Genomic DNA, 14238 nt, shown 5'->3' on the forward strand with positions numbered 1-14238 from the left:
GATGTACACTCTCTATTACCATTGTCCAGTGTCTTTGTGGGAAATAACCCGTGATTAGGTCCAAGCACCCTTGATCATTACCATCTCAAATAAAACACTGAAATATATTCAAAATGAAATGTAAAGTATTGAATCCTTATATGTGACTCACCAGTTTATTTTTAATTAATCTTGTTGATTCTTTCTTCAAATGCTTGATAAATATTAACACACACTCCATTGGTTAATTGCTCATTGTCGGAATACTAGCATATTTTCTTTAAAGCCATTAAATATGGGATGCTATTCAAAGAGATGTTCAATGTAATGATCATTTAGGTCCGAACTATGTAACTTTATTACTTTTTGTATTAGAGGGGAAGCCCAAAATAAGGTGCAATTCTTTTTCTGTGGGTGGAGGGGTGATACTGGCAGATTATTGGTACCTCTACTAAACACTTGTTTCAGTTTGTTAAGCAAACATAACATGCGGAAATGTCAATTCGGCAAAGTGTTTGTTTTCATAACCACTGTTACATATATGCACATTGGTTTTTGATCATGAGCACATCAAAACAAGTTTTTGTCAAAAGTCATTACAGCTGCTGAACTGTCTGTTTTTGTAAGCACTGTTACATACACTCCTGGAAATGGAAAAAAGAACACATTGACACCGGTGTGTCAGACCCACCATACTTGCTCCGGACACTGCGAGAGGGCTGTACAAGCAATGATCACACGCACGGCACAGCGGACACACCAGGAACCGCGGTGTTGGCCGTCGAATGGCGCTAGCTGCGCAGCATTTGTGCACCGCCGCCGTCAGTGTCAGCCAGTTTGCCGTGGCATACGGAGCTCCATCGCAGTCTTTAACACTGGTAGCATGCCGCGACAGCATGGACGTGAACTGTATGTGCAGTTGACGGACTTTGAGCGAGGGCGTATAGTGGGCATGCGGGAGGCCGGGTGGACGTACCGCCGAATTGCTCAACACGTGGGGCGTGAGGTCTCCACAGTACATCGATGTTGTCGCCAGTGGTCGGCGGAAGGTGCACGTGCCCGTCGACCTGGGACCGGACCGCAGCGACGCACGGATGCACACCAAGACCGTAGGATCCTACGCAGTGCCGTAGGGGACCGCACCGCCACTTCCCAGCAAATTAGGGGCACTGTTGCTCCTGGGGTATCGGCGAAGACTATTCGCAACCGTCTCCATGAAGCTGGGCTACGGTCCCGCATACCGTTAGGCCGTCTTCCGCTCACGCCCCAACATCGTGCAGCCCGCCTCCAGTGGTGTCGCGACAGGCGTGAATGGAGGGACGAATGGAGACGTGTCGTCTTCAGCGATGAGAGTCGCTTCTGCCTTGGTGCCAATGATGGTCGTATGCGTGTTTGGCGCCGTGCAGGTGACCGCCACAATCAGGACTGCATACGACCGAGGCACACAGGGCCAACACCCGGCATCATGGTGTGGGGAGCGATCTCCTACACTGGCCGTACACCACTGGTGATCGTCGAGGGGACACTGAATAGTGCACGGTACATCCAAACCGTCATCGAACCCATCGTTCTACCATTCCTAGACCGGCAAGGGAACTTGCTGTTCCAACAGGACAATGCACGTCCGCATGTATCCCGTGCCACCCAACGTGCTCTAGAAGGTGTAAGTCAACTACCCTGGCCAGCAAGATCTCCGGATCTGTCCCCCATTGAGCATGTTTGGGACTGGATGAAGCGTCGTCTCACGCGGTCTGCACGTCCAGCACGAACGCTGGTCCAACTGAGGCGCCAGGTGGAAATGGCATGGCAAGCCGTTCCACAGGACTACATCCAGCATCTCTACGATCGTCTCCATGGGAGAATAGCAGCCTGCATTGCTGCGAAAGGTGGATATACACTGTACTAGTGCCGACATTGTGCATGCTCTGTTGCCTGTGTCTATGTGCCTGTGGTTCTGTCAGTGTGATCATGTGATGTATCTGACCCCAGAATGTGTCAATAAACTTTCCCCTTCCTGGGACAATGAATCCACGGTGTTCTTATTTCAATTTCCAGGAGTGTATATGAAAAGTGATTTTGTAAATGCAAAGGAAACAAAACAAGTTTTGGTCAAAAATTATTACTGATGTGAAGGGATAATATTATGAGTATGGTAAAGAAACCAAGCAATAACCATGCAGGCCAGTCAAAAGTTGCTTCATCACCACAACTGAAGAATGCAAAATACATTGGTTGAAAACAATGTGAAGACAGTACAAAAATGCCAAGGAAAGTTTAGGTGCAAAGTAAATAATTTAGGAGTAAAGGAGACCACTCACCCAACACCACACACATTGAATCTTCAAAAAGCAAACAAAAAAGAATGAAGACTTGCTTGCTTCCTTTTGGAAAAAACCTGTAACTAGCTATAGAAAACAGACACACATTTACATTCATTTATGTGTGACTATCAGCAACTCAATTGTTCAGCTATTTGGAGCTAAATTGTTTACGAATATAGTACTGATTTGTTTCTTCTATCTTGCAGTGATGAATTTGTTCCCCAAGTTATCACAGGAAACTGGCATTCTACCTTCAAGTGATAGAACAAGAATGTGGGGCTTGTGGTGCTTTTCAGTAAGAATGGTTTGCATAGGTGGTGTCAAAGTATTGGCTCATCCATCATAATAGTAGTCAAGTAACTTAGGGATGATTGTCTGGCAGTTTACATGCAAAATAAAATAACAATGATTTTCACCCAACTTATTCATTAGATCTGTCCCACTCTAATTTTTCTTATTCTGTAAACTAAAAGGATTCAACAGAGAAGTGTTTTCAGAATCAAAGCAATGTGTAGTAGAGATGTTTAGCAGCAGAACTTGTCATTAATGCCTTTCCACCCACAGAAACTGAATTCTAGTTATTTTAAGGCCCCTCGTTGTAAGCAGGGTGTCCCAAAACTTTATTCAGATTGTTCAACCTTGAGTGCCTATCTGCAAACAGCGGTGCAGGGGTGGGCACATAGGTGATGTTCGGGCAGTCAGGTACCAGTGCTGTTGTGTAAGTGACTGTATTGTCATGGCCAGATGCCCACGGGCTTGGGTGACCAAGTGGTTAGTGTACACACGGAACACGTGCAACAACGCTACCTGACGGGTAGCCTATTCTGGCTGCACCTGCCAACATGCGAACTGGTGTGTGCTCTCCACACCTGTGGCCTACAGGGCAGCACAGTAACAGCCTACTCTATGTGGTGGAAAATCCTATATTGTGGATTCTGAGATAAAGACCTAATAGTTGAAAAGAAATGTTTAATACAACACAAGCTCTTAAATGAAGATATGTTTGTAAGCTGTTTATGTTTCATAACAAACGAGCACCTGCCACCACATCAATGTTGTTGATCCTGCCTTAAAAAGTATGACAAAGTTATCAGTGTTGTATCTACAGAAGCGTTTATTACTGTTTACAGAACATGATCGATTGTTGCATTATTGCCACAGAAAATTGCAAACATCCATTTAATGTATACTGTAGCAGGATGAACAGCCAAGAAAGGCAAAAAAATGTTCCAACAAATATTTTGCAACTGGAAGAAATGTATCACAAGGGATACAAATTTTTTACAAGAAAGTGAGTGGTTCAAGCAAAAAAAGTTGTCCAAGAGTATTGAGAAAGAATTGCTCACACAGCAGAATTTCAGAAGATGATGTTCATGTGGGAGCAGCCATCAATTTGCATGTGAAATGTACACTTTGAAGAATACAGGTGTGAAGAGTACTGGGAGAGCAGCAATCGCATCTTACCATAAACAAAGCAATCACACTTCTATCATAAACAAAGTTAATTTCTAAATTACCACAAAGGAACAAATATTCAACCTGTCACAGAAGACAAATAAAGGCAGATATTCGGTCAGTTGTATAATATTGTATTTAAACTGTCAGAGCCAGATATTTTGCAAGACTTGTGGTATGCTTGCCACACTGAGTAGTGAGGATGAGAAGAAAGAGGCTCTTTACGTAAGAGGGCTGCTCTTGAGATGAGCTAAAACTCTGAGGACAAAGTTTCACAAAATTGAGAGCTGAAGCTGACTAAAATGTACAGAATTTCTACTGACCTGCATTAACTGCTACCAAAACCAAAAATTTCCTGTTGGCCTGCTTTTTGTTTGAGCAAGATGTAGATGATGTAACTTTTCTCAATATTATTGAAATAGCCTCCCCCAAATGTTCAGCATCCCTAGTATACTACTCTCTGATGTAAGACAGGAAAACTCACATGTTTACTGCACAACTTTTTCACTTACTTTTTGATGAAGACAAATTTAATTCACAATAGTAAGGGCAAGTAAACAATTTTCCAGGGCTTATTAACAATTTTTTTATCCATATGGCACATTACACAGCTAAAATAAAGTTTAGCAACTTGCACTAAAAGTACGATTTAACCAAATATATAACATGCAATAACTCAAACCTGTGTTCTTGTGGGTTAGCACTTTCTTTGGCTGATCCCTTTAGCTCTTACCTTTATTTGTTCCAACAAGTTCCTCATTGTTCTGGCAATAGATACATCACCACCTTACAGTATAAGTTAACTCATAATTAGAACCGTACTGATGCAGATATACTTATCATATAAAATAATCTCTTCCTTAGTACCTTCATATTTTAGAGTCATTTTACCAATTTCAGTAGATTTTCCTAATCATAAAGTCCTCAGCCGGCTATTGCTCCTAACTTTTTGTTTAATTCCACTCAACTGAACACCTGAAAGTACACGATTAAGCCTTCTTTTTATTATACTATACCTCTTTGGACTAAAATCATCACCTACATCATTATGGATGAAACTTCCTGGCAGATTAAAACTGTGTGCCGGATCGAGACTCAAACTCTGGACAATTTGCCTTTTGCAGGCAAGTACAACAACTGAGCTACCGAATCACGAATTATGACCCGTCTGCACAGCTTTACTTCCACCTGTACCTTGTCTCCGACCTTCCAAACTTCACAGAAGCTCTCCTGCAAAGAGAGCTTCTGAGAAGTTTGGAACAAAGCTCGGATAGCTCAGTTTAGAGCACTTGTCCCCAAAACGCAAATGTTCCGAGTTTGAGTCTCGGTCAGGTACACAGTTTTAAGCTGCCAGGAAGTTTCATATCAGCACACACTCCACTGCAGAGTCAAAATTTCATTCTGGAAATCATTATAGATGTGCCTTTCATATGTTATCCTCTGAAATGAGATTGACACTGCTGATTGTCCTTCTTGTCTATCTCCTGGCCTTATCCCATATCTTCACAGGGTTGGCATGTTAACCTGGGTTTGGTAATGTTTGTGGTAAAGGGTGGTCAGCTGCCCTTCCAGTCACCACACCTTCCCCAAATGATGGAATTCGTGTATCTATCTGCGTCTGGTATTATCTCATTTCCAAGTGTGAGAAATTTTTTTACAAATGTTTGTAAATTATGTAACTGAGGCGAGATGTAAGTACCAGATGGTATTCACCTAGTCAGATGTGGGGAACTGCTTAAAACCCACACCCAGGCTGGCTGACACAGTGTCCCTAGTCATTAATCTGGGGCTGGCTCCAAAGTGGCATTCTAACACACATAGCTGTTCAGGAGGGTGCCACAGTCCCTTGACTTTTATCCTAAATTAATTACTCACTGCATAATTTCACTGTTGGCCTTGTGTGAGCCCTACTGACACTTAACTTGCTCTTTAGTGTCTTCCAGAGTAAAAATGAGCAATAACCACATCATTAGTACAATATACTGCAGCCCCACTGCTGGTAAAACATTTATCATAATTGACTTCTGAGAAGAGGTTTGGGCAAACTATCAACTAATCTTTTAACCCTTTCAGACCCCCTGGCTACAATTATGTACAGTAACTTTTAGTGTATTTCAGCTAAAACAAAAGAATTTTTTCCGAGTGAAAACCTGAGGTACACCTTTGTGAATGTTCATCATGTGCAAGTATTGCCAACTGTTGTGCACTACTATGAAAATACCAGTAAGTCAATTTAGCAGTGCGCAGCAGTTCGTGACCGACAGAATACACAGATGTGGTTGGTTCGCTATTTTCCACTGTACGACTGAATGTTGTTATTGTGCATGGTAATTACCAAATGATCATTTTACTGTTTGTTACAACAGAGAATATTTCACTACTACTTATTTTAGTCCACAACGTGAAGCCAAGTGCACAAAATATGTTTTTCACAAGCATATATTTTAGTATAAATCTTGCATCTAAACTTACTAAAAAGCACCTAAGAGCATTACCACATAAAGAAAAAATTTCCTTTCTGCAGGAAAAATTTAGGTCTGAAAGGGTTCAAGATTTGAGACAAGTATTGTAAACTGTTAAGTTTGGTAAAAGCACCCTCTCTCTTTTTTACTACTGAGCTCTTGGAATTAACAATTGCTACAATTAGTATTCAATTGCTAAGCATGCTATAAACTTTAACAGCAGTGACCTGGGTTCCTGACATGTCATCTGGGTACTTGGCTCTCATCATGCACCTGGGTCCTTATGTACAGCAGCTTTTTCCTTGAAAAGTTATCTATTTTTGCTCCCATCTTCTTCCCAAGTTACTACTATTATAATAATTATTATTTACATCTGCTGATATAGCCGAACTCTGAATTATACTTTAAATCTATACCTATAATCTGTAAGCCACTTTTCAGGTTGTGGCAGAGGGTATTTTGTGAACCTCTGTGACATTCTACCTTTCCTGTTCCAGTCACGAATGGTCTGATGAAGAACGATTGTTGGAAAACCTCCTTGTGAGCTCAAATTACTCAAACTTTACATTCTTTTCGTGAGAGATACATAAGAGGAAGCAATATATTTGTTGACTCCTCTAGTATTTTATGTTCTCAGAATTTCAACAGCTGGTTGGTTGGTTTGTGGGATTAAAGGGACCAGACTGCTACGGTCATCGGTCCCTTATTCCAAGCACTAAAAACACCCACAGAGAATAAAAACGATCAACAGAATAGAGCACAGATGACACAGAACAAGAGAAACTGAGACAAAGACCAGACAAAACGAACTAAAAGCACACGGTGGTTGGCCGACCATAGAAATAAAAAAGGAAAAGCCAACCACTTAAAACACATTAAAAAATCATTTTAAAACCGGAGGCCAAAGGCCAGAATCCACACAAAACAATAAGATAAAACAGAAACATTTAGATTAAATGATAAAAACCCCCTGCCCGAATAAAACATAAAACTAAGCCAGCCATAGCAGGGTCATCAGATAAAAGGGCAGGGAGCGTGTCAGGCAGTGCGAACGTCTGCCTGAGCACAGCTAAAAGCGGACACTCCAATAAAATGTGCACCACAGAGAAAACGGAGCCGCAGCGACACAGAGGTGGGTCCTCACGGCGCAATAAGTGGCCGTGTGTCAGCCAAGTGTGCCCAATGCGCAGCCGGCAGAGGACAACAGACTCCTGGCGGGAGACCCGAATGGACGACCGCCACACAGTCATCGACGCCTTGATACGACGGAGTTTGTTTGGTACGGGCAGGTTGCGCCATTCAGAGTCCCATAAATCGAAAATTTTGCGGCGTAATAGGGCCCGCAAATCAGTCGCTGGGAGGCCAATCTCCAGAGGTGGTTGACTGATGGCCTCTTTCGCCAGGCGGTCAACATTCTCATTGCCAGGTATCCCAACATGGCCTGGGGTCCAGACGAAGACCACAGAGCGGCCGCAACGTGCAAGAGTATGCAGGGACTCATGGATAGCCATCACCAGACGGGAACGAGGAAAACACTGGTCGAGAGCTCGTAAACCGCTCAGGGAATTGCTACAGATAACAAAGGACTCACCTGAGCAGGAGTGGATATACGCTAGGGCTCGAAAGATGGCGATCAGCTCAGCAGTGTAAACGCTGCAGCCAGCCGCCAAGGAACGTTGTTCGGAATGGTACCCGAGAGTGAGCGCATAACCAACTCGACCAGCAACCATCGAGCCGTCAGTGTAAACAATGCCAGAGCCCTGATACGTGGCCAGGATGGAATAAAAGCGGCGGCGGAAGGCCTCTGGAGGGACTGAGTCCTTCGGGCCCTGTGCCAAGTCGAGCCGAAGGCAAGGGCGGGGCACACACCATGGGGGCGTGCGCAGAGGAGCCCGGAAAGGAGGTGGAACAGGGAAAAACCCAAGCCCAGAGAGGAGCTCTTTGACGCGTATGGTGATCGGACAACCCGACCGGGGCCGACGTTCTGGCAGATGGACGACTGACTGCGGGAACAGGACACGATAATTTGGATGCCCGGGCGAGCTAAAAACATGGGCAGCATAAGCAGCCAGTAATTGTTGGCGTCGTAACCGCAGTGCAGGGACACCTGCCTCCACTAGTATGCTGTCCACAGGGCTGGTGCGGAAAGCACCAGTGGCAAGGCATATCCCGCTGTGGAGAATTGGGTCCAGCACCCGCAACGCAGATGGGGATGCTGAGCCATAAGCCAGGCTCCCATAATCCAGACGGGACTGGATTAACGCCTGGTAGAGCCGCAACAGGGTAGATCGGTCGGCGCCCCAGCGGGTGTGGCTCAAGCATCTCAGAGCGTTTAGATGCCGCGAACACGCCTGTTTAAGCTGCCGGATATGAGGCAGCCAAGTCAACCGGGCATCGAAAACCACCCCCAAAAACCTGTGTGATTCCACCACTGAAAAAAGTTCGCCGTTAAGAGAAAGCTGCGTCTCCGGGTGGACAGTACGTCGCCGGCAGAAATGCATAACGCAGGTCTTGGCTGCCGAAAACTGGAACCCATGAGCTACAGCCCAAGACTGCGCCTTGCGGATAGCGCCCTGTAGCTGACGTTCAACAGCTGCAATGCCAGTAGAGCTGTAGTAAAGGCAGAAGTCGTCAGCATACAGGGAAGCGGAGACAGAATTTCCCACGGCCGCAGCGAGCCCGTTAATGGCTATTAAAAACAGGCAGACACTTAAAACAGAACCCTGTGGCACACCGGTCTCCTGGACGTGGGAGGAACTATATGAGGCCGCGACTTGCACGCGGAAGGTACGATACGACAGAAAATTGCGGATAAAAATCGGCAGAGGACCCCGAAGACCCCATCCATGAAGCGTAGAAAGGATGTGATGACGCCATGTCATATCGTACGCCTTCTGCATGTCGAAAAAGACAGCGACCAGGTGCTGACGGCGGGCAAAGGCAGTACGAATGGCCGACTCCAGGCTCACCAGATTGTCGATGGCGGAGCGGCCTTTACGGAACCCACCCTGAGATGGAGCCAGAAGGCACCAAGACTCCAATACCCAATTTAAGCGCCGGCTCACCATCCGTTCAAGCAACTTGGAAAGAACGTTGGTGAGGCTAATGGGACGGTAGCTGTCCACCTCCAGAGGGTTCTTTCCAGGTTTCAAAACGGGGATGACAATGCTGTCCCGCCATTGCGACGGAAACTCCCCCTCGACCCAAAGACGGTTGTAAAGATCGAGGAGGCGTCGCTGGCAGTCCACTGAAAGGTGTTTCACCATCTGACAGTGGATGCCATCTGGCCCAGGAGCGGTATCAGGGCAAGCGGCTAGGGCACTGCGAAATTCCCACTCACTGAATGGAGCATTGTAAGATTCTGGGTGGTGGGTGCGAAACGAAAGGCTCCGACGTTCCATCCGCTCTTTAATGGAGCGGAAGGCCTGGGGGTAATTCGCAGAAGCGGAACTCATAGCAAAATGCTCTGCCCAGTGCTATTTTAGTACTGGGAAGACCTGTGCCCATTGCTTGCCACAGCAGTACTGTGCAAAATTCCATGCTCACGCGGTAAAGTGTATAAAGGAACTGCTAAAACAAGCATCAACACCTGGCTTAAAGGGCACAAAACAATTGTTTTCTGGGCAACGTGGATAAATCAGGAGTAGCAGACCATGCACTGGGACCACGAACCATCTCATTTGATTCTCTGCTGCTGTAGTCTTATCAAGGTCCATAGGAGCCATAGAAATTCAAGAAGATTTTTAACATAAAAAGACTGAAACTAAACAAGTTGTCCATCTATGGGCTACATAAAGCCAACGATATTAACTGTTCTGGAGTACAAGCTCCGTAACACATGCTGACACAACTCTGCACTCTTCAGCAGAGATCAGATGACATCACGACATGCTCGTTGCATGACTGTACAAAAAGTTCTGCTTGCTGACCTCTTTCAGGTTAGATAATCAACTAATGAAGTCTTCATAGCCTTTGAGGATGCCACCAGCATCAGGAACTGAAATATTAAACACAGAAACGTGTCTTAAAGCAACTGTGTAATGCTTGTATAAGTTAAATCATCAAGATTGTTTCCTTTTGTTTGATGCCAAGGTACCTCTTTCCACCTAGTCACATTATAATTCCTATATTTTATTTTAGTTATTTACTCACTGATCTCACTTATGCTTTTAGTTCCTATTTCACGACGTATTCATGTTTTCTTTCTCTCTCTTTAACTACTCACCATCATTCTCTTTCTTCAGTACTCCATCTTTCTAAAGACAGAGTTCTTAGGAGCTGAAATGCAACATTATTTCAGATGTACATGTTTTTTCCTTGTCAGTCCACTTATGAGGTGACTTAACAACTTAATATGAATGCACAATTCTACGTGACAACCACCTCAGAAGACAAAGAAGGTCATAGTGTGACTAACATTTAAAATAGTCTAGCAAACCGCTTCATTTTGCAACATAATATACCATTTAATATTACATACTCGGCACATGTTGCAATTTCTGTGTCACCATTTGACGCACCTCTTCTAGTTTAATGTATGTTAGATTTTGAGTTGATTTGCTCTGAGATTCAAACAGAACCCGTAGCTTCTTGTCAGCTGCTAAAAAGGCTTCCACTGTCTGGTGACACTTACTCAATTTAAAAACACAACTGCAACACACATGGTGTGGTAAACCATCATTTTTATGAACCTGCAAAAAAGAAATATTGGTAAAATTACTTCACTGAAATTTAAAGAAAATAAATTCTAGACTGAATTATTGTTTGTCATACCTCTGTCAACCAACATCAAATAAACACTGTAATTATGTGTGTGTGTGTGTGTGTGTGTGTGTGTGTGTGTGTGTGTGTGTGTGTGTGTGTGTGTGGTGTGTGTTTCAGTCAGAAGTGCAGTATTTGGCTTCTGTGATTTTTGCTTTCTTTGAAAGTTTTCAAGTTGATGTAAATATGCTTTGGACTTGGCTAATAAGATTTTGACAATAGCTGGAACTTGCAAACATATAAGATTAGATACAAAAACACAGGTTTTCAAATATATTGATAATGTAATGAAACTGGTAGATGTGGTGAGGAAGTATGGACTTGCACAATCAACATTAGCTACATTCCTTAAAAAACTAAAATAAATTGAAAAAAAAAAAAATTGTAGTTGGCACGTTTAACCCTTCAAGAAAAAGAATAAAGATGGCTGCTGCTGACGATGTGGAAAGTGCTACACTGCAGTGGTTTACTGAGATGTGTCTGGAGAACATAACAACTGATGGCCTGCTGATATGTCCAAAAGCCTTAGACTTCACTCGGCCGTTGAAGAAAAATTGGCACATTTAGTTGATGCAGAATGTTGGCGGAGAAACACGATGCGTAAACTGGTGGAAAAATACAGTCCAGAAAACATGTACAATGCAGATGAGATGGGATTGTTTCACCAGCTGCCACCAGAGAAGACGATGGCCTTTAGAGAAGAGAAATGTAAACAAGGGAAGCAGTCTACAATACGCCTAACAGTTCATCTCTGCAGCAATGCATCAGGGGCACACAAGTTGACACCACTGGTGATCGAACGATCAACAAATCCTCGAGGCTTGAAAATGTAAGAACTTACCAGGTACAAGTATATACAGTTTACTTTACCTTCCTTTAATTCATGAGCTGATTCAGTACCTTCAGCTGCAATGTTATGAGACTGCATGAAGAGTACATTAGTACAGATTAATTTTGTATTTTTTGATTCTTCTAAATGTGATTTCTTTTATTACAGGCAATTAAAAGGCAAACTGAAAAGCATGGATGACGTCTGAAAGAGACGGCAAGGAAAAATAAGAAAATTGCACTGCTAATGGATAACTGTAGTGCATAACAAGAAGCCAGCACTGAAAACTGTAGAACTACGCTACTTCCATCTGAACTGTACTTCAGTCCTTCAGCCACTAGACATGAGGATGATTAAGAATTTCCAAGACAAAATACCTAGTTCAATGCGTGATCACAAACACTGAAAGGAAGGTGGACAATCCCTAGTTTCAATGTGAAGCAGACTTGTAACATGACTGCTAGTTCCTTAAACATGTACAGCTGAATGTGGTTGTGAATTGCTGGAAAAAAGCAAGGATTTCCAAAAGTGAAAATGTTGTTGTTGTTGTGGTCTTCAGTCCTGAGACTGGTTTGATGCAGCTCTCCATGCTACTCTATCCTGTGCAAGCTTCTTCATCTCCCAGTACCTACTGCAACCTACATCCTTCTGAATCTGCTTAGTGTATTTCATCTCTTGGTCTCCCTCTACGATTTTTACCCTCCACGCTGCCCTCCAATGCTAAATTTGTGATCCCTTGATGCCTCAGAACATGTCCTACCAACCGATCCCTGATTCTTGTCAAATTGTGCCACAAAATTCTCTTCTCCCCAATCCTATTCAATACCTCCTCATTAGTTACGTGATCTACCCACCTTATCTTCAGCATTCTTCTGTAGCACCACATTTCGAAAGCTTCTATTCTCTTCTTGTCCAAACTATTTATCGTCCATGTTTCACTTCCATACACGGCTACACTCCATACAAATACTTTCAGAAATGACTTCTTGACACTTAAATCTATACTCGATGTTAACAAATTTCTCTTCTTCAGAAACGATTTCCTTGCCATTGCCAGTCTACATTTTATATCCTCTCTACTTCGACCATCATTAGTTATTTTACTCCCTAAATAGCAAAACTCCTTTACTACTTTAAGTGTCTCATTTCCTAATCTAATCCCCTCAGCATCAGCCGATTTAATTTGACTACATTCCATTATCCTCGTTTTGCTTTTGTTGATGTTCATCTTATATCCTCCTTTCAAGACACTGTCCATTCCGTTCAACTGCTCTTCCAAGTCCTTTGCTGTCTCTGACAGAATTACAATGTCATCGGCAAACCTCAAAGTTTTTACTTCTTCTCCATGAATTTTAATACCTACTCCGAATTTTTCTTTTGTTTCCTTTACTGCATGGTCAATATACAGATTGAATAACATCGGGGAGAGGCTACAACCCTGTCTCACTCCTTTCCCAACCACTGTTTCCCTTTCATGCCCCTCGACTCATAACTGCCATCTGGCATCTGTACAAATTGTAAATAGCCTTTCGCTCCTTGTATTTTACCCCTGCCACCTTCAGAATTTGAAAGAGAGTATTCCATTCAACATCGTCAAAAGCTTTCTACAAATGCTAGAAATGTAGGTTTGCCTTTCCTTAATCTTTCTTCTAAGATAAGTCGTAAGGTCAGTATTGCCTCATGTGGTCCAACATTTCTACGGAATCCAAACTGATCTTCCCCGAGGTTGGCTTCTACCAGTTTTTTCCATTTGTCTGTAAAGAATTCGCGTTAGTATTTTGCAGCTGTGACTTATTAAACTGATAGTTCGGTAATTTTCACATCTGTCAACACCTGCTTTCTTTGGGATTGGAATTATTATATTCTTCTTGAAGTCTGTGGGTATTTCGCCTGTCTCATACATCTTGCTCACCAGATGGTAGAGTTTTGTCATGACTGGCTCTCCCAAGGCTGTCAGTAGTTCTAATGGAATGTTGTCTACTCCCGGGGCCTTGTTTTGACTCAGGTCTTTCAGTGCTCTGTCAAACTCTTCACACAGTATCTTATCTCCCATTTCATCTTCATCTACATCCTCTTCCATTTCCATAATATTGTCCTCAAGTACATCGCCCTTGTATAAACCCTCTATATACTCCTTCCACCTTTCTGCCTTCCCTTCTTTGCTTAGAACTGGGTTGCCATCTGAGCTCTTGATATTCATACAAGTGGTTCTCTTCTCTCCAAAGGTCTCTTTAATTTTCCTGTAGGCAGTATCTATCTTACCCCTAGTGAGACAAGCCTCTACATCCTTACATTTGTCCTCTAGCCATCCCTGCTTAGCCATTTTGCACTTCCTGTCGATCTCATTTTTGAGACGTTTGTATTCCTTTTTGCCTGCTTCATTTACTGCATTTTTATATTTTCTCCTTTCATCAATTAAATTCAATATTTC

At 43.2% G+C, this 14238-nt stretch overlaps 1 protein-coding gene across 1 annotated transcript in view; it reads right to left on the reverse strand.

Annotated features, from left to right (window-relative positions):
* LOC126260031 (zinc finger protein 567-like) overlaps positions 1-14238 on the reverse strand; it is a 165793-nt gene that overhangs the window by 26258 nt on the left and 125297 nt on the right. The window contains exon 4 of the mRNA XM_049957203.1: positions 10738-10908. Coding sequence (XP_049813160.1) covers positions 10738-10908 — 171 coding nt within the window. The remainder of the gene's footprint in view (positions 1-10737; positions 10909-14238) is intronic.

The sequence above is a fragment of the Schistocerca nitens genome, chromosome 5 (assembly GCF_023898315.1).
Source record: "Schistocerca nitens isolate TAMUIC-IGC-003100 chromosome 5, iqSchNite1.1, whole genome shotgun sequence".
NCBI lineage: Eukaryota > Metazoa > Arthropoda > Insecta > Orthoptera > Acrididae > Schistocerca > Schistocerca nitens.